The sequence below is a fragment of the Mytilus trossulus genome, chromosome 9 (assembly GCF_036588685.1).
Source record: "Mytilus trossulus isolate FHL-02 chromosome 9, PNRI_Mtr1.1.1.hap1, whole genome shotgun sequence".
Taxonomy (NCBI): domain Eukaryota; kingdom Metazoa; phylum Mollusca; class Bivalvia; order Mytilida; family Mytilidae; genus Mytilus; species Mytilus trossulus.
Window position 1 is genome coordinate 3627448 of NC_086381.1, and position 21195 is coordinate 3648642.

The 21195-nt window shown below is 31.7% G+C and overlaps 3 protein-coding genes across 5 annotated transcripts; all 3 read left to right on the forward strand.

Annotated features, from left to right (window-relative positions):
- Positions 1-200: 200 nt before the first annotated feature.
- On the forward strand, positions 201-2169 carry LOC134684984 (uncharacterized). The gene is made up of 2 exons (XM_063544310.1): positions 201-331; positions 1357-2169. Exons 1-2 carry the CDS (start codon positions 277-279, stop codon positions 2046-2048), a joined length of 747 nt encoding a protein of 248 aa, XP_063400380.1. The 5' UTR covers positions 201-276; the 3' UTR covers positions 2049-2169.
- Positions 2170-11380: 9211 nt separating this feature from the next.
- LOC134684985 (uncharacterized) lies at positions 11381-13166 on the forward strand. Its single transcript, XM_063544311.1, has 2 exons — positions 11381-11459; positions 12414-13166. Exons 1-2 carry the CDS (start codon positions 11405-11407, stop codon positions 13046-13048), a joined length of 690 nt encoding a protein of 229 aa, XP_063400381.1. The 5' UTR covers positions 11381-11404; the 3' UTR covers positions 13049-13166.
- A 6235-nt stretch (positions 13167-19401) lies between these two features.
- LOC134684986 (uncharacterized) lies at positions 19402-20762 on the forward strand. 3 transcript variants are annotated; one of them, XM_063544314.1, is made up of 3 exons: positions 19402-19519; positions 19968-20511; positions 20560-20762. In XM_063544314.1, the coding sequence occupies exons 1-3, from the start codon at positions 19465-19467 to the stop codon at positions 20630-20632; spliced, it is 672 nt and encodes a 223-aa protein (XP_063400384.1). In that variant the 5' UTR covers positions 19402-19464; the 3' UTR covers positions 20633-20762. The 3 variants fall into 3 exon arrangements, with proteins under 3 accessions (XP_063400384.1, XP_063400383.1, XP_063400382.1); XM_063544313.1 differs by having other exon boundaries at positions 19968-20050; positions 20090-20762; XM_063544312.1 differs by having other exon boundaries at positions 19968-20762.
- Positions 20763-21195: the final 433 nt, after the last annotated feature.

Consider the following 21195-nt stretch of genomic DNA (forward strand, 5'->3'; position numbering starts at 1 on the left):
AGATGAACAATACGTTACTTTTGAACACCCAATGTTGTAGGTTACTATATATATATATATATATATGACACCGTATTCGCTCAATGGGTCCATAAAAAGTAATAAAGATGACATATGGGCAATTAAGGTGTCATTATCAGTCAAATGTCGTGACGTCACATCTTATTTTCATCTAATATAATCCAATCAACGTAGTATAAGTTTTAATACGGACATTCAATAAGGTATAAAAGAAGAAAAATTTAGCAGATTGGGCATAATTTTCAAACAGTGAACATGCAGTCTCTTCTTTGTATTGTGCTTGTTTTGGTTTCTCTCTATTTAGTGCAAGGTATGATTTTCATTTTAGTTAATATAAATCCAGGCTTTAAAGTTCATTCAGATAATTTGTAGAAAAAAACATAATAGAATTTGAAAAGATAAATATGTATTTTTGTAAAAATTTTAATATACTGGGACCACTATGAATAGTAATTCCAGATATATGTGTCGAGTAACTAAAAAATAAACAATGGAACAAAAGAACAATTGGACAATTTGCCTTGACTAGACAAAACTATAACATTAAAATAATAAAATGTATGCACTGATTATGCATTATACGTTTTTAACTGGAATATTAAATTGAAATGTTTTGTTCCATGAGCGCCCGGCAATTGTATTTAAATTGTATTCGATTAAAAAAAACGTGGGTACAACCATAGATATTTTTCTGCACCCAATTTAATTAAAAGTGTGATCTATTAAATGATTTAATCAATGAATGTGCAAACTCAATTTTATGAATTCAAAATTGATAAATATTTTTCATTTACTATTATTTCTGATATTTGTGTTGAAATTAATGAATCAATAAATATGAATACGTTCGAAAAACGAATAATAATTATAATAAAACAATAAAGTCAATGTATGTATGTCTTATAAAGTACGATCAATAACAAGATGTTTTATTGCGAGGAAAAGAAAAGACAAAACACAAATGGTTTATTGTGTTTAAACAGCATGCCAATTGTTTCAAAATATAACACTATATAAAATACTTTGAAATCTTAAAGACATGTATGCCAAAAAAGACAATTATGTTACATTTATTGAGTTTTTCAAAAATATTCATCTTTTTAACGACTTTGTTGGTTATTGCTCTTCTCTTCGATACGGTGAGACTATCGTTAACGAAGTTTCAAATGTACATTCTTACGTAAAAAGCTTCCCGACGTCGTCGTTGTTCCTAACTTGATGATTAAATCTTTCTTTTAAAATTACAGAAATTAAAGATACATGTAAGACGTGTATTATTTCATGCAAATGTTAATATTTTTTGATTTACATTCTTTTCTAAATTTATCTTTTCAGGTCGAACATATGGCTATCAAAAAAAGATAAAAAAGGCTCACGTGGTTAAGGTAAAGGATCCCATTGGATTCCCGACAGATCAAGTACATATACCTAAAGAACCTGTTCTGTTACCAAGTAAGAGACTACCTGACTGTGATGTAGGATGTACTCTACAGATAATACCACCAGAGTGTATACAAGAAACATTTGGATTTGAACATGGCGTCAGGTGTAGAGGCTGTGATGTTGATATATGCAACAGAGGAAGGGGAGATAATTTAGATAGATTGCAGGGCGGTTCCCAGTGGCAAAACGGAGGCAGAACCCAAAATTTAAATAGCAGAATAGGCGGAGGATTCGTTGATAGTTTAGGTGGAGGCAGAAACCAAAATCTAAACAGCCGAATAGGCGGAGGTTTCCTTGATAGTTTAGGTGGAGGTAGAAACCAGAATTCAAACAGCAGAATAGGCGGACAATTCGTTGATAGTTTAGGTGGAGGAAGAAACCAAAATTTAAACAGCAGAATAGGCGGAGAATTCGTTGATAGCTTAGGTAGTGATTTCTTTAACGAAGTACAAAACTCGAATTTAGGTGGTAGATTTAGAAACAGACAGAATACTAATTTTGAAAGTAGAAACAGATTGGATATAAACTCAAATGACAGAAGAAACCGCTTTGAAACAAACAGACAAGTTGGGAGTGGGTGGTGATGATCACGTGGTTACGATTTGAGTATTTTGTAACAAACATTTAGAAATCCAGAGTATTTTGTTGTACAATTTGTAATGAAATGACATATTTGTAAATAATCAATAAACGGGTAACGATCTATTTCTTACTTATTGGTTTTTGTTATGAAAATAATCAGATTGGTAATATTGCCAAGACATTTTTTTCACTATAGACTGAATGACGTTAATATAGCAATTATAGGTCATTATACAACATTCAACAATGAGCAATAACAAGTTTCAAAGTACGAAGATAGTCTAGATGTTTAAAGTCTTTAATTTGAGTACATGAGTACATTCATTTTGTTATGACAATTAGATTAAGTTTAAGCTCAATAGACTTTAACCTAACGTCACACATATACATCCAAATACAGTTTTCTTAAAAGATTTGTAAGTAGTGTTTGGTAGGCAAACTTGACATAAGATTCATTTGTAGGATTTCAAAATGTCCTTTATGAAATAGTGTAAGCTGGACATTTTCTTTTTTTATCATGGTTAATACTGTTCATGGATAATATTTTCTTTAATGTAAAAATAATATGTTGTTTAATTGATAATGAGACAACTCTCCCCAAGAGACCAAAAGACACAAAAATTAACAACTTTAGGTCACCCTTCAAAAACAAGAAAAACCTAAACCGTAAAATTAGCTATAAAATGACAAATGTAAAACAATTCAAAAGATAAAACTAACGGTCTAATGAATGTCCAAAAAATTTACGTTTTTTTTTTAAATAACACATGAACATAGGACAACCACTGAATTTATACAGAATGTGGCGGGATAAAACATGTTAGAGCCTAACCCTCCCGTAACCTGAGACAGTGGTGTAACTTTAAAAACCAGTTGAAAAAGGCTAAACACATCAGATGAATACAAATAGAAATTCTACACAAAGTGGACGTGGTCGGGTACTTGTATATTCCAACAACAAATAGATATGAAGTACAGATCTGAGAGTACTCGCAGTTACTTACAGCTATTGCAAAGCCACTAACAACTAATAAAAAATTAATGCATCTAAGACTAAAGATGTCCTGCATACAATTTACACCATGAAACGATGTTTGCAATGTTTGGTTGCAAACACCTGTTTAGTTATCACACAATTATGTACACAATTTTTACCAATGCATTTTGTCATTGAACAGTAAATGTGTTAACTTTTCGCAATTAACTCAAACGCAAGCATGATTAATCTTTTGAGGAGTTTGGAAAACTTCCTTTGGAGTATATTATTTAGTTACAAATCCTTTGACATATTGTTTTGTTGACAGATGAATAATCAATAAAACAGACAAACTATGAAATCTGTACGGGCATAGACACGGTGGGTATGGTTGTCCTGCGAGAGAACGTACTGTGCTGGTGATTCGGTCCTGACGGGTGCTGGTGATCAATGAAAAAATGTAAACAAAGACGAAAATGATGATTTTTGACGTTTTCACTAATAAAAAATGGAAGAAAACAGTTGAGATTTTTTAATTTTGTTTCTTATGGGTTCATATATAAACCATTGAAAAGTTTACCCTCTAAACTGTTCCAGTAAGCGTAACACTAAAATGCTCATTTTCAGAAAATCTCGAACTGAAAAAATAAAACAAAAATGCTCATAGAGTCCGCTTTCTATATCGCAATCCACACGACAAAACTATTTTGTAAAAAAACATTGCAATTTATAAAAATTTAGCATTTTCTGAATTTACTCATGTCCTGATACTGTGCTGGTGGGTCCTGTCATTGTGTTGGTGGGTCCTGATACGGTGCTGGTGATTTTGGATTAGAAGTTGGTCATATTTGAAACAAGTGTTACAAAATCAATAAAATTTGGCAGCTAATTGTTGTCAATAGGATCTATTACTCCTATTTAGCTCTTGTGCATCCATTTGGCTGTTTAATATGTGTTTTCAAATGATCGTAACTTGTATAACATAATTACATAAAAGGGCAACATCTTTCGTCCAATATCAGAGAACAATATATAGTATCTAAAATAAGAATAGTTTTATTAAGATATTAAATGCCCCTTACATTGATGCCTCAACAATGATCAAAGCCCATGCCGCATAGACATGTTTGTCAGCGCTCCGCATACCCCTCCCCACTTCCACCCAACCAACCCTCCTCATTTCTTCCTTCATTGTTACAGTGGTGTACCAACACAACAATTTATCACATTAAATAATTACACAAAGACACACATTATTGAACAACGAATGCTCGCAGGTACTGAAAGCTAGTTCAATGCCGCATTTTCAACTAATAGATAAACCATGTTCTCATATACAAAAATCTCAATCGTGTCGATTAAAAGTCTCAAAACTTAAGTTCACATTTTAATGTTTGATGAAGCAGAACTTTAAAAGTGTGCAGTGAATCTTGGGCTCACAACAGTTATTGTCATAATTATGTTTACATGAGACTTATAAAGGAATTAAGAAGGTACCAAGAAATGTTTTACAGTTCAATTTAATTATCATGAATGGAAGGTGAATGGAAACTGTGAGGGTCAAAATCTTAAATTGCTTATAAATGTTGCTGGACCCAGTTTCGTTATCTGATCTGAATGTTCTGAAATGTGCAAGGTGGAAAGACATTTTGATTTTTTTTACTCGGAAAGTTTTGCCCTAATTGCTTGAACTTTTGCAATATTAAAGCCGATTTCAATGAGTGTGAAGACAAAGGGAATAGCTTTGGTTATATTGCTTGATGAACAGAAAAGTCATAGTTAGGTTATGTAAACTACCCTACTTTAAGAGTATACTAGTCCGACAAATGACACATCTTTCTGTCTGTAGGACCAGGCTACTTCGAAAGGAGCAAGCTAACCAAAGATATTATGTTTGCCTATATACTCGATGGAATCGGCTGTAACTAAAACCTCGAATACATTTTAACAGACAGTGGTCATGTTTGTTGATGAATATTGTTTTTCCTAGATTCACTCTTGAAAAATCATTTGGTAACATTTGGTCAGGGACGTATATAATTTAAGTCCTTAAATTTGATCAAGTAATTTCAAAAAAGATCTTATTTGTAATTGCGGACGCCAAGACAATATATGAACCTCACACGACCCCTCGACACAGGTGAGCTTATATATGATCTTATAGCGATTCAGGTTGATAACCATTTGAAATTAAGCCAGTTTGTGTGTGTGTGTAGATTTGTATTGTTTTAAACTGTTATGACCTTTTAAAGTTAAATGTAGGTGTTTAATCTAAGAATTTCTTTTTTAAACTCAATTGGTAGTATGAAGCTATTGATTGATTGATTGTTGGTTGCTTAACGTCCAGTGGCAAATATTTCATGCATATTCAGGAGGAGAACAAGTTCACAATAAATACAATAGGTAGGTCTTGTCATAAAAGAGGCCAATAGTCGTGGAATTTTGGACTGCCACTGGAAAATGAGAATGTATTGGATAGGAACAGAAATTTTGCCTTGCAGCAGGCCAACTACGGACCCCTCAAAGAGTTGCTGCAAGGGTTATTAACGTGCAAAGACGTCCCCATTCTGACCGGACGCGACTGCGAACTTGATACATCCCGCACAGCCAAACGGACGCCCCTCTTCAACAAGCGTTTTACTGCCGGTCAGGAGAAGACCAAGTGACCATATTTCTATTTCCCAGTAACCCTTGGGGAATTTTGAAATGCACAATTAACAAAGCAAACGTTAGTTTCAAATACTTTTAAATAGATTTTAAACATAAAAATGTGATTTAAGCTGCTAAAGACATATGATTCAAACGCTCAGAAAGTTCTTTGTTCTATATTTTTTCTCACCATTTTTATGCAAAACGGTAACCTTTTACATTTTTATTTAATGGGTTATTGTTGAAGGTATTACGATGACGTATGGTAATTAACACATACTTCCTTTGTTTTCTTAAGGAAACTTGTCCATTGACAACAAACATACCACATCATCTACTTTATATATATTTTGGTGATCTTGCAAAATGATCGTAATCCCGAAAATCGTAAACATATTTTCCTATCTTAAAAGGGGACAAGAAGGGTTCCATTAACAGGCCAATAAATAAGATTACAGTTAATTTAAAAAAAAAAATAAAAAAAAATTGGGGGGTATTTTTTCTTGCATAATAACAGTAAACGGATTCAAAACAATGTCAATTTCAAGAAAGCAGGCAACAGTTAATTAGTTAATAACAGTACAGGATCAATATCTTGAATATATGCCACTTTTAACTAAAATATAAAGGCACAGAACCAGGACATCGGAGCACAGAACCAGGACCGTTTTTCTAATCACCAGCACCGCGTCAGGACAATTCCGTTAAAAGAACTTGCACGACTTTTGCAATATAATATTGTTGTAATATACTTTGCATGGTACTTGTGACGCATCAGAGAAAAATTAAGCAACAAAACAGTCGTTTTATTGCCGTTCTGATACAATGTAAACAAACCCACCAGCACAGAATCAGGACCCACCAGCACCTGTCAGGACCGAATCACCAGCACAGTACGTTCTCTCGCAGGACAACCATACCCACCGTGATAGAAAACCTAAAATTGACACATATGTTAAAAATAAGATGAAATTATCATCAAAACAAATTAAGTTCTGTATGTTCTTACCTCTTTTTATATGAATTATCTTTGCATGCTACATATTTTACCTGTAATATTCAACCCGACAGGGTATTTTCTAGTTTTCGACAAAAAATCAAAAAGCTTTTAGCACTTTATGTGAAAATTTGGTGAAGTGTTGAAATAAGCTCCCTTTTGATGTTCCTAACTTTATGGGAGTTATACGATGTTATTCGCAAAAAAGGTATTAGTTTCCATTTTTCTTACTCTTAGATCTGTACTTCGTTACTTTTTGCTGTTGGGATATACAAGTACCCGACCACGTCCACTTTGTGTAGAATTTCTATTTGTATTCATCTGATGTGTTTAGCCTTTTTCAACTGGTTTTTGTTCGTTCTTATATGTTGTAATGTTACACCACTGTCTCAGGTTACGGGAGGGTAAGGCTCTAAAACAAATCAAACGTGCTTTCAGCAGTTCCATCAAACTTTGATGACTGATTTACATCATTTCAGTGTTTAGATAGATTATAGATATGTCTGATATGATATTGAAGGGAACTAGTGTTTTACTCTTTGAAAGGGAGAAAAGCATATCATACACTTGTGACGCTTATCTTTATTGTTTTGGGAAATCTTTATTCTTCACGTTATCAAGAGAGATGGACGAGGGAGACATACATTGGTTCATGTGTTCTTTCATTTATTGGTTATCCATACTTTTGAAATATACCACTCACATTTTGTTAAGTCCCCATCCCCGTTTTGGGAATCCTGGATCCGCATTAGTTTCATTTTTGTTGTGTTGATTGTATTAGGCCATACATGTATACACTTTATACTTAATATAATGTCATAGAATACTTTACATAGAACCCTGTAGGCTTACATTGCCTATGTAAACTTTTAGAACTATAGTATGCACATTGAACGACAAAGTTATGTGACGTATAAAAATTTCTGACGTCAGACACTCAAAGTATTCGTAGATAGTAGATGTGTTTGTGTTCTGTTAAACTGTTCCTTTTAAAATTGTTATACGATGATGACTGATTTACCCATGTTTTGACTATTTTGTTTATTGTGTCTGTCTGTTTAACGCATCAATGTAAATAAACGGAATTTAATGAGACTGTCATTATAAAGTGAGAGGGTTAGCGCTATAGAACCAGGTTTAATCTACCATTTTCTACATTTGAAAATGCCTGTACGAAGTCAGGAGTATGACAGTTCTCGTCCATTCGTTTTTTATGCGTTTTGTTATTTGATTTTGCCATGTGATTATGGACTTTCCGAAATTGATTTTCCTCTAAGTTCAGTATTTCTGTGATTTTACTATATACAATGAATTATTTCTTGAAAATATGTTGATAATTCTGTACGATGAGAATATGTAGAATCGATGTTTTTATTAAAAATTCTAAACAATGACATGTGCAAAATTCCTTTAAAGGGAGATCGACAATTATATATTAATGTATGAATGAATGAACAAATGGTTTATCATAGTGCATCATACTCAATCATATTTGAAGTGGGTTGCTACTGAAACTAATTTTCGGACACTTGAGAACACGGTAACTATTCAACAACCAATACACATAAGCCAGGGTAACATTATAATTCTGCATTAAAGAATATCAAAGAAATATACGACAATAATATTTTGAAGACGTCTGGAACGTGACATTCTATATTGATGCTAAAATTAATTACTTTTGTTTTTTTCTCATTTTCACACAATGTTCACATACAGGCGGCTGGCCTGGTGTGTTTAAACCTCTGTAAATGTACTTTTAAAACTGGATGTAACGAACCTTGTTTTTTCGTTAAAATATATTGAAATTAAAGAAATCATAGTTATTCTTATGGACTAAATATATAGGGGATACTTAATGTTTCTTTATTGAGGAATCCTACATGATATAATTATTATAAATTCAATCAAATGATTGTTTATTATGATTTGTTTTTAAAATAAGAAAATAAATATTGGAATCACCGTTAAATCGCGAAATTTTACACCCGTAAAAATAACACGCTTTGCGGTATCTGCTATAACATTATCCAAATTAATCATGATAATCTTGAATATACTAAATGACACTTTATTTCGTATATTTCAAGTTAAACATTCGTTTGCTGTATACTGAATGCATATGTATTAAAGAAATTGTTTTGCAATATTCAACTGTTGAACTATTTCGTTCTTATGTTGTACTGTTATACCACTGCCCCAGGTTAAGGTAGGTTTGGGATCCCGATAACACGACCTTGCCCATTGTTGAAGGTCGTCCGGTGTCATTTTTTTTCTCATTGCCAAGTATACCAGATCTTCATTTTCATATTTATTTCCCCCTGAGTTATCTACAACCAAGAAGCCAGTACTTCGGCACTAACATATATTAGTAAATAAGGAAACGTTGGGATTTAAATTTGCAGTAAATAATTTATAAAATTATTCAAAGTATTGAGGAATATCGATTTTTGATATAATCAGCTCTTCATCGTGCGCCTCAGATTTAAATTTACAATCATTACACCGCGAGCATCACTGAAGACACATAAATATGACGCAGTGAACTTGATATCGTTTACATTATCACTTTTACTGGGTCGATACAACTGTTGGTGTACTATTTGTTCCCCAAGAGTATAACTTTGTACTTTCTGTTCAGAAATGAAAGAAAATATTTTTCACATTTTTGGGAATGTAATGTATCACAAAACGTCTGGCTATCCGTCATAGATTGGATTAAAAATTATGGCATTCTTCTGCCTTTCAGTGCAAAAGAAGTCATTTTAGGTGTGTCTGAAGATTTTGTCAACAGTAAAACAGTTAACAATATTCTGTTGTTATTCAAATATTATATATGCAAATGTAGATGTAAGAACATATAGAAATGTCATTTGTTAGAAGCAGCTTCAATTTAATTTATTTGATTAATTAACAAAATCTTTTTGTAATATTTATATCTATATCTTATTGTATCCATATGACTTAATTGATTTATCAAGTATTACTTTATTTTTAAAATGTGTATCGAATACTGTAGTATGTAATTTCACATGTTTCAACATCAAAAATAAAATAATTACAAAAAAAAAGAGTATCACCAACGGGTTAGCCAGGTCTTCGACATTGATATGAACATAAGGATATTGTTTTAATTAAAATTCATCATTGAAAATATGGATATTCTTTCAAATTAAGCAACATAACAACCGCATGTAAGCGTTGATTCCTTGTATTTGAACGTTTGTATTTAGTTTTAGGAGTACCAATATTTTGCATCTGGAGACGAGCTTCAGCTTGACCCGAAATAATATGTATTCACTCAGCAAAAATAGATGTCTTTATAAACCTGGAACACAAACAAAAAGTTTAAGGTTCATCATAAGGAATTGAAGAATAAGGCCGGGTTTACACCTCAAAAATTACTATGAGTACAGACAAACTGGTACATCCAGGAAAGTTTTAAGGCATGGCAGGAACTAGATATATAAAAGTAATATGAAGTCTACGTTTCAGAAAATTAAAAACTTACCTGCATTTAGATGTGCATTTTTTTCCAGTCTGCAGAAGATAGCAAAATAAACAAACACCCGAGTTTCATTTGATAGTGTCCACCTAGTTACACAGTTTAAACCTGTTAAATCACCTATTGTTTACAGGTGTCTATTATCCATCTATTGTCCATTTAAATCAATACTACTCACAACATTGATTATACGAGGGGAGCTTCTCAATCGTTTTCACTACTTAGTTATTTTTTGCACCTTCTGCAGGAACGAAAAAAAAATGGATAGCAAAATCTAGAAAAGTTTATAATTTTCTGAAACATAAAATGCATTTAAAATTTATATATCCAGTTCCTGCCATCCCTTAAAACTGTTGCAGGTGTATAGGTTAGTCTGTACTCAGAGTAAAATTTGGGGTGTAAATACGGCCATTTTAGCCAAAAGGTTATGATGAACCTTAATTGAAAAACATGCAAAAATAACAAAGACCAGAGGTTCCTGCTTGGATAAGCGTAAAAATGAGGCAAGGTAATACATATTTTGTGAGATCTGAACCCTTCCCTATTCCTCTAGCCAATGTGGGATAAACTAACATGTATTTAAATAATGGATATTAATAATTTGTTTTTTCTTGCTTTTTAACATTCAATAATTCATGAAGCGGATTGTGTAAAATGTGAATAGTCAAAAACTAATTTTATGGTTCCATAAATTCATTTTTTTTATTGCCACTCATTATAAATAAATTTTTAATAAAAAGTAAGGCTCATAGAACTTTTTATATTATCCATATTAATAATTACAACATACACACATGTTGGCGTAAAGAATACACAACTACAGAGTGGGCATTTAGTCATACAAATTGACAACATTAAAAATAAAAGTAATACTTTTAACCAATCAACAGACAGTAAATACACCTGTATTTATTAGACAATAAACCAATTTTAAACGAGTAATGTTACACAAGCAATTTTTTGGGAAATTTGTGTATGTTACTATATTTATTGCACGTCATTCTACACACATCGTTGATACCTAACTATAACACCAATGTCCATAAAATAGTAATAAAGATGTCACAAAGACTATATAAGTGTCATTATCATTCAAATTTGGTGACGTCGCACCTTATAATTTCCATCTAAAATAATCCAATCAACATAGAATAAATTTGAATAAGGACATTTTATAAGGTATAAAAGAAAGAAAATGTAGCAGACTGCACATCAATTTAAAACAGTGAACATGCAGTCTCTCCTTTGTTTCGTGCTTATTTTGGTTTCTCTCTATTTAATTCAAGGTATGATTTTCTTCATTATGAAAATAAATAAAGGTTGTAATGTTCAAACATATAATGTGAAAAAAATTAATATAATATATTTGGAAATACTAGAATTTGATTATAAAATGCAAATTTGTTTTATTGTGATTTGTTATATATACTAGGACTTCTATAGTAGTCTCAACTATATCTGATGAATACATAAATTAAAAATAAGACGAACTATACAGTTCAATAATAAGTACTACTTATGCTTTATACGTGTCAATCTGCAATATCAAAATAAAATGTTTCGTTCAATGAGCACGTCACAATTGTACTTTAATTGTATAAGATAAAAAAGAATTGTGCTACAACCATTGATGTTTTTCGTCGCCCAGTTCATTTGAAAGTATGATCTATTAGATTTTATTGTTGAATGTACAAACTTAATTTTAATGAAATAAATATTAATATAATTAAATAAATTTCTTTTACTTTCTCTCTGATGTTTGTTTTGAAATAAGTAAATGAAACGAATCATTAGATAATGAACTTATATAATTAGAAAAACGAATAATTATAATGAAGAAAATAAGTCAATATCTTCTCGATAACAAGATGTAGAATAGCAAGGATGGGACAAAAACAAAACACAAATATCATTAATTGTTTTTAAACAACATTCCAATTGTTTCATAATATAACACCAAATAAAATGCTTTGAAAATATTAAAGAAATGTATGCTGAAAACGACAATTATGTTACACAATTTGAGTTTTCTCGATACGGTGAGACTATCGTCGACGAATTTTCATATTTACATGTTTATGTAAGAAAGCTTCGCGACGTCGACAATGTTCCTAACTTGATCATTTAATCTATCAGTCCTTTTAAAATTAAAGAAATTAGAGATAAGACGTGTTATACTACATATCATGCAGATGTAAATTTATTTTGACTTACATTCTTTTCTCTATTTATGGTTTCAGGTCGTACATATGGCTATCAAAAAAAGATAAAAAGGGCTCACATGATTAAGGTAAAGGATCCCATCGGATTCCCGACTGATCAATTACATATAACTAGAGAACCAGTTGTGTTACCAAGTAAGAGACTACCTGACTGTGATGTGGGATGTACTCTCCAGATTATATCACCAGAGTGTATACAAGAAACATTTGGATTTGAACATGGCGTCAGGTGTAGAGGCTGTGATGTTGATATTTGCAATAGAGGAAGGGGAGATAATTTAGAAAGGTTGCACGGTAATTCCCAGTGGCAAAACGGAGGCAGAAACCAAAATTTAAACATCAGAATAGGCAAAGGATTCGTTGATAGTTTAAGTGGAAGTAGAAACCAAAATTTAAACAGCAGAATAGGCGGAGGATTCGTTGATAGTTTAGTTGGAGGTAGAAACCAAAATGTAAACAGCAGAATAGGCGGAGAATTCGTTGATGGTTTAGGTAGTGATTTCTTTAACGAAGGACAAAACTCGAATTTAGGTGGTAGATTTAGAAACAGACAGGATACAAATTTTGAAAGAAGAAACAGATTGGATATAAACTCAAATGACAGAAGAAACCGGTTTGAAACAAACAGACAAGTTGGGAGTGGGTGGTTATGATCACGTGGTTACGATTTGAGTATTTTGTAACAAACATTTAGAAATCCAGAGTATTTTGTTGTACAATTTGTGATGAAATGACATATTTTTATATAATCAATAAACGGGTAAAGATCTATTTCTTATTTAGTGGTTACTTTTATAAATACAATCAGATTGGTAAGATTGCCAAGAAAGAATTTTTCACTATAGACTGAATAAGTCTTTTGTAAACGAAACGCGCGTCTGGCGTATATACTAAGTCCTGGTATATATGATGAGTTTATTGGTAAGATTACCAAGAAATGATTTTTCACTATAGACTGAATGACGTAAATATAGCAATTACAGGTCATCATACAGCCTTCAACAATGAGCAAAACCCCTACGCATAACTAGTTTCAAAGTACCAAGATTGCCTTGATGTTTAAAATCTTCAATTTGAGTACATGGGTACATTTATTTTGTTATGACAATTAGATGTTTAAAAGCAATAGACATTAATCCAACGACACACATATATACATCCACATGCTTTCTTTAAAGATTATTTATGTAGTGATTTGTAGGCAAATAAAGGCAACAGTACTGTAGTATACCGCTAGTCGAAACTCTTAAATCGATAGAAAATAACAATTCCGGGTTAAAAACTAAAACTGAGGGGAAAACAATATTAAAGCGTAACACACAAAAAAACGAACTTAGCATTAGGCAAAATCAGATGAAAATAACAAATATAACATCAAAGCTAAATACATGAAAAGCAAATACTCAAACTTGGCATAAGGTTCATTTGTAGGACTTCTAAATGTTCCCCATGAAATAGTGTTCACCGAACATTTTTTCATGATTAATACTGTTGACGGACAATATTTACTTTGATGTAATAAAAAACACGATGTGATATAATTGCCAATGAGACAACTCTCCACAAGAAACAAAAAGACACAGACATTAACAACTATAGGTCACTGTATGACCTTCAAGAATGAGCAAAGCCCATTACGCATAATTAGCTATGAAATGACAAATGAAAAAAAATTCAAATAAGAAATCTAACGTCCTTTTTTGTCCAAAAACTTTACGAAAAAAATATCTAATACATCAACAAACGACGACTTACTTGATCATGACTTGGGACAGGCAAATACATACAGAATATGGCGGAGTTAACCATTTTAGCGGGACCCCCCCTAAACATGTGACAGTTGTGTAACATAACAAATCAAGAATTGACCATACAAATCAATTGAAAAATGCTTTATTCGTCAGATGGATACAAACAGAAGTACTACACGCAGAGTGGACGTTGCCGGGTACATGTATATTTCAACAGCAAAAAGACACTAAGTACAGATCTGAGAGTACTCACAATTACCGACAGCTAGTTCAAAGCCCGGGCGGCGGCATTAACAACTAAATAAATGAAAAATCATGCATCTAAGACTAAATGTGTACTGCACACAATTTTACATACGAAACAATATGTTTAGCTGTAAAATCACTGGATACATTGTTTACCAGTGAATTTCACGAGGGTATCACCAGCCCAGTAGTCAACACTTCGAATTCGGTGTTGACATGAATATCAATAATGTGGTCATTTTTATAAAATTCCTGTATTCAAAACTTTGAACTTTTTGAAAAAAAATAAGGATTTCCTTATCCCATGCATAGATTACCTAAGCCGTATTTGTCACAACTTTTTAGAATTTGGATCCTCAATGCTCTTCAATTTGTACTTGTTTGGATTTATGAATATTTTTGATTTGAGCGTCACTGATGAGTCTTATGTAGACGAAACGCGCGTCTGGCGTACTAAATTATAATCCTGGTACCTTTGATAACTATTATCATTAAATAGTGAATATGTTCAGGGTTCGTTATTATATTATAGTTCGTTTCTGAACTGAACTTATGTATCCCGTCATACTTTGAACCACACAATTTTTTTATTCATTATTATTACTTCTACTGTTAAGTCTGTTTTTTGTTATATCTACTTTACGTGACTCTGCATTTATGTATGACGTCAATCGAACGACAAAATTATTTTAATGTCTACCTGTGCGAATTTCAAACGCGCAATTTTACACCAGTACTGAAAACTTCTATCCTTAACGGGTAGACTTTACATAGATAAATCAAGTCGTATAAGAATAGCAATATGAGTATGTTAAATCTGATGTATGCCTTTTTGTGCTTCTTAGTTACATTTGTTGTTTTTATAGTGATATTAAGATGATAACACAATAGTGACTGCTGCACCCCTATTTTTGACATTTTTACTCTTTGAGTATGTTTGTCTTGTTCATGCATCGTTGACAATGTAATGGAATTTGATGCGACTGTCATACAAGTGAGAGGTTCAGCTAGCTATAATACCAGGTTCAATCCACCATTTTCTACATTAGAAAATGCCTGTACCAAGTCAGGAATATGACAGTTGTTATCCATTAGTTTGATGTGTTTGGACTCTTGATTTTGCCTTTTGATTTTTGATTTTCCTATTTGAATTTTCCTCGGAGTTCAGTATTTTTGTGTTTTTACTTTTTTCTGCGTGTGTTACATTTTAATGTTGTGTTTCTGTTGTGTCGTAGTCCTTCTCTTATATTTGATGCGTTTCCCTCAGTTTTAGTATGTAACCCGGATTTGTTTTCTTCTCAATCGATTGATGAATTTCGAACAGTTTAAGTGACGTGTATCATTGACTCATTCTCCTTACTTTTCTTTTTATACGCTTATTACCGGTATTATGATATACCCTTGTTCGTCCGTTCCTCGTAAATATGTTGGACGATCTCTAAAAACCGTTTTAACCAATATGCACGTAATATTTGTAAGTTTCCAAGTTATGGGACTTTATTCATTCTACAAGGGATACTTTTCAGTTTTCAGACGATTCTTTAAAAATGCTTTGAGTACTTTTTCTGAAAGTTTGATGAAGCGTTGGTGTCTATTCACATAAGCTACCCTTTGAAGCTAAATTTATGGGAGTTATGGGATGTTATTTGTAAAAAGGGTGGGATTGTTCGGTGTTCTGACAATATCTCAAAAGCGCATTGAGCAGTTTATGACTGGTTTATATCTATTAAATTAAACTCTTTTCTGTTTTTTTTTGTATATATATTATATATATTTCTGATATGACATTAAGAAGTTATGGTTTGTTATTCTTTGAAAGAGCAACAGGCGTATCGTGCGCTCTTGACGCTAATCTTTATTCTTCTGGCCACAAGTTCGTTTAGTTTTCTTCAATAGAAGCGGATTAGGGAGGAGTGGCATCCTATGGAAAGTGGTCTCATTGGCAATCATACCACATTTTCTTTTTATATTTTATCTATACCACTCAAATTTTGTTTAACTTCCGCTCCCCTATTTCGGAATCTTAGATCTGCATTAATTCAATATATTTTGGAGGATATTTTATAAGAACAAACTTGTATACACTTTATATAATGCTATAACATATTTAAAAACTTGACAATGCATTATTTCTTGAAATATGTTGATAATTCTATACGATGTGAATATTTAGAATCAAATTCCTTCAAAGGCAGATCGACAGTTGTATTAATGAATATATAAATAAACGAATGGTTTATCGGAAGGTGCATTATATTTGAATTATATTATAATTGAAGTGATTTACCACTAAAACTAATTTCTCGACACTTGACAAAACGTAACAACTTCAACAACCAATACACATAAGCTAGGGTAACATTATAAATCTACATTATGATATCAAAGCAATATACGACAATAATATCTTAAAGTCGTCTGGAACGTGACATTCCATCGTGTTGCTAAAATTAATGCCTTTCTTTTTTCTTCTCGTTCACAGAATTTTCGCATTAAGGCAGCTGGGATGTCTAAGTGTTCGACAGTAGAATTTTCTTCAACATCTGTAAACTACTTTTGGCCGGTCAATGTTCTTTTAAATTGTCTTATAAAATTTAGGTGTCACAAACCTTGTTTTAATTCAAAATACATTGAAATTAAAGAAATCACAGGTATTACTATTGCCCATATGGCAGAAAATTAATATATTTTCTTTATATTGAGAATATTTATGAGAACTGCTTTTTATAAATACTTAGAAAATACAAAACAAATAATTCGGGAACACGGGCATTATTTTATTGAAAAAAATCGAAACAACAAGTTGCCCTTTCAAAATCTAAACAATTATCTGCCAAAATTTCATCCAGATACTTTGTGATCATTTTGAATACACTTAATATATATACTATATATTTTGCATTACAAGTTTTACTCGTAGATGCTTTTGTTGTTTATTGAACGCATTTGATACTCACAATATTTAAAAAAAAAAAAAAAAAAAAGTAGTTTTGCAAAATGACAATAGTTGCCCAAAGAAAGACACCCGATCTTCCTTAACTATTTTTATTTTTATTTTATAATATCTAGCATTACAATTCGATGACAACTTATAGCAGGTTGTTTCTTTTTATCAGATACAAAACATATGTATGATGACAGTAAACATACAAACAATAAAGCTTTAATTAAAGAAAACAAAGAAGAATTACAACTAGATTCTTATAGCAGAAGAAGAAGTAAAAAAAAATCAATAAAAAAAATCAACCCAAACTAACAAGAGAGAAAAATAAAAACACAATACAAAAAGACAAAACTGCTTACATGAATTATTAAATCTTTATAATAAGGTGATATTATATTGTCGTTTTATCATTTGAGAATATCTTGAATTCTTTCAGACATTGATTAGGATATGGAACAAGTATTAAACTTAAACGCTGTTGTTTTCGGTTGAACATGCTAACGGAAACACATTTGATTGCTGAAGTGATTTCGATGTCTGGATAATTATAACATGAGTTTGCCATATACATAAACCGTAGCTGATGTAGCTAAATTTAAAGAACGTATTAATACAAAGACAGACTGCTCCGTGTTTATAGCTGTGCAAAAAAAAATAAGAATAAAGAAAGAAAAAATGTTTATACTAGGTATATTCCACAAAGAAAACCCCACATGAAAAGTTGTGTACACACAAAAACTGAAGATGTGTTTACAATTCACGCAGAGCCAATCGTACAGAGATGAGTACCAAATGGATATTTCCAAACACACTATTTTACCAAAATGATAACTATAACTTTTAGCTTTCTCAGGTTTGTAAAAAAACTTGATAGTTTTATTAAGGTTGCAACGTTTATATTTCCATATATAAATCACAGAGCCAAAAAAATGTATATATCAGCACGTTGACAACATCAATTGCCACATAGGATGACCAATCACACTAAGATTTGAAACTTTAAGTTTCGTTTAGAGGCAAGATCAAAATATTCGAATTCGACAAATCAATGCTAAATAACGTTAAACTTTTTAATTGAACTCCTTGCCCTTACCAAATCAGGAATATGACATTTATTTCAATTCGTGTGATGTGTTTGAGCCTGTAAAATCCAAACTTGATTTTGCTATGAGATGATCACCGATAATCCATAAGTATTAATGTTGAACAGGCGGTCTAGGGACATGCCATTTTGGTTGTTTTGGACCATTCAGGAATCAATATCTTATCAATCCCTCTAAAACTAGACTGTTTCTTTGCTTAAAAATGTTAAATCTAATCACATGGACTGACTGCATAATAATTACTTAAAACATCAAACATATTTATTTTAAAAGTGGCTGGGACAGGAAATCACGTTTTTTTTTATTATTAAAAAACGCACAGATAATTGCATTAGATTAAGAAGGAGACTAAGAACATCGGATGTATTAATGACGGAAAATCTTACAAAAAATAACTGAAGGTAAAAATTGAATAATTTGTATTGATTTAAACTGCAGTACCATAGTTTGAGGTGTTTCACTAGGCCTTCGTGTGTGTGGATGTGTGTGTAAAAACGAAGAGGGACAAGGGGTATAACGTTATAAACAGTTCATTATTTAGATGATAAGATCTAGAGCCATTAACAACGCCCAAGCGACAGCTTATCATGCTATTTTCCAATTTAACGATTTTGATGAACAAAATTTCGTATTGAGTTTTTCTTTGAGTTTGATATTTTTGTATCAAATGTACAATAAATCATAATAGAAGACGATTACACTTTATAACGGTGAATTTGGTATCTTGTATCTGTGATGGAGCGTATGTTCTGTTTTTCTAACGTCACTGTATCTTATACGTCACTCTTTACATATTACTGATACCGTATTCGTTCATCGTTGTCCGTAATCCATAAAAAATGTCATAAAAGTGTTACAATGACAATATAGGTGTCATTGTCTGTCAAATTCAATGACGTAGACTCTAGATTTAGCCATTACAATACAATCACTGCGTATACGTTACGATTAAGAACATTTATTTTGCATGGTATAAAAGATACATGGTTTTGTAAATTGGGTATCAGTTACAATTTACAGTTAACATGAAGTCACTTATTTGTTGCACGTTTCTATTTGTCTCTTTATGCTCAGTTCAAGGTATGATTTTCAACGTCTGTAATGTTAATATTTTATTTTGTGAATATGTAAATTTAAGTCACGTGAAGTGTAGTGTAAAAAAATAGAAAGTTATTTTGAAAAAAATCAAAAATAATCTTTACTTTGGTCTTTTTGATATTAATGTAGAAATAGGATTGAAAAAATGAAAAGAAAAACATTGATAACCTCAAAAAATATAATAATATTTTCCTAATAGACAACATGAATTTCTATGTGTTTTTCTAGTCGTGTACACTATAGTTTTTTTTATTAGAGATTTGGTAAATTGTGTCAAACTTATAAACGGACGCACTGTTGATGCTGCATTTTGGTTTCTTCTTTATCACGTTTTACATTCCATGTCACAGATGAAATATAAATTGTAACTCCAATACTGTAAGCTAAATTTAATCAAATAAAATAACAAAATATTTTTTTTATTTTATAGGTCGCAGCTATGGTTATCACAAAAATACCAAACATACTACCGTGGTTAAACCCAAGGATCATGGGTTTCTGAAAGATCCGATCCATATACCAAACGACCATGGGTTTGTAAAAGAACCAGTTCATATACCAAACGACCATGGGTTTGTAAAAGATCCAGTTCATATACCAAACGACCATGCCGTGTTACCTAGCAACAAACTGCTTCAATGCAATAAACCGTGTACTCTACAGATAATACCGCCACAGTGCGTACAAGAAACAATCGAATTTGAACATGGCGTCAGGTGTAGAGGCTGTGACATAGACATTTGCAGCGGCAGGGGAGATAGTCTAGATAGATGGCAGGGCGGTTCCCAATGGCAAGATGGCAGCTTTCAAAATAGAAACCAGAGAATAGGCGGAGGATTCGTTGATAGTTTGGGTAATGATTTTCTAAACGTACTAGGACAAAATTCTAATTTAGATGGAAGAATTGGAAATAGATTCGATACAAATCTTGATAGAAGAAACAGATTTGATACAAATAATGACAGAAATAACAGGTTTGATACAAATATTGGCAGGAGAACAAATATTGACAGAAATAACAGATTCGACCAAATTTTCAATGAAAGAAGAAGCCGATTAGATACAAACAGACAAGTTGGCAATGGTTGGTTGTGATCATGTGGTAACAAACTCAGTATGATCTAGAGGCAGTATGAACAATTAAAACAAAGAAATCCATTGCATATAACAATGTTTTGTGGAATTATACATTTTTTTATATACGTAATAAAAATTTGAAAGTCTATACTAAAGTTTTTTTTTAGTTCTAGCTGATTTGACTGAATACTTTTTCTTTAAAGGTAAATTAACATGCATGTTTGGTAGTGACATATCGGGAAAAGGTGCATTTTACGACTGATTTTTAGTTATTATTTAAACGTTTTTAACATGAAAACCTTTTTTCCTTGAACCTTTTTTTTTTTTAATGAAATTTGGTTGGATTACGTATGAAGAATATTTGTACCAATTTTCATGAAAATGTAATTGCATAAATTTATAGGCCATTTATATGAATTACAAATTATGTAGCAAATTATGTAGCAAAAACAGCTTGTGTTTATTAATTTTTAAAATAAAGAAAAGTTATGTATTTCTGTCGAAAGGAAAAATACGTCCACAAATCCTAATTTTTGGTAAATATCTGAAATTTCGACCTCGTTTTACTCAAAAAGTAGCAC

Bases quoted from the DNA above. Each gene is read 5' to 3' on its own strand.
- LOC134684984 (XM_063544310.1), top strand. From the start codon at position 277: ATGCAGTCTCTTCTTTGTATTGTGCTTGTTTTGGTTTCTCTCTATTTA. The intron at 332-1,356 runs GTATGATTTTCA...TTATCTTTTCAG, and splicing joins TTCTCTCTATTTAGTGCAAG to GTCGAACATATGGCTATCAA.
- LOC134684985 (XM_063544311.1), top strand. From the start codon at position 11,405: ATGCAGTCTCTCCTTTGTTTCGTGCTTATTTTGGTTTCTCTCTATTTA. The intron at 11,460-12,413 runs GTATGATTTTCT...TTATGGTTTCAG, and splicing joins TTCTCTCTATTTAATTCAAG to GTCGTACATATGGCTATCAA.
- LOC134684986 (XM_063544312.1), top strand. From the start codon at position 19,465: ATGAAGTCACTTATTTGTTGCACGTTTCTATTTGTCTCTTTATGCTCA. The intron at 19,520-19,967 runs GTATGATTTTCA...TTTATTTTATAG, and splicing joins CTCTTTATGCTCAGTTCAAG to GTCGCAGCTATGGTTATCAC.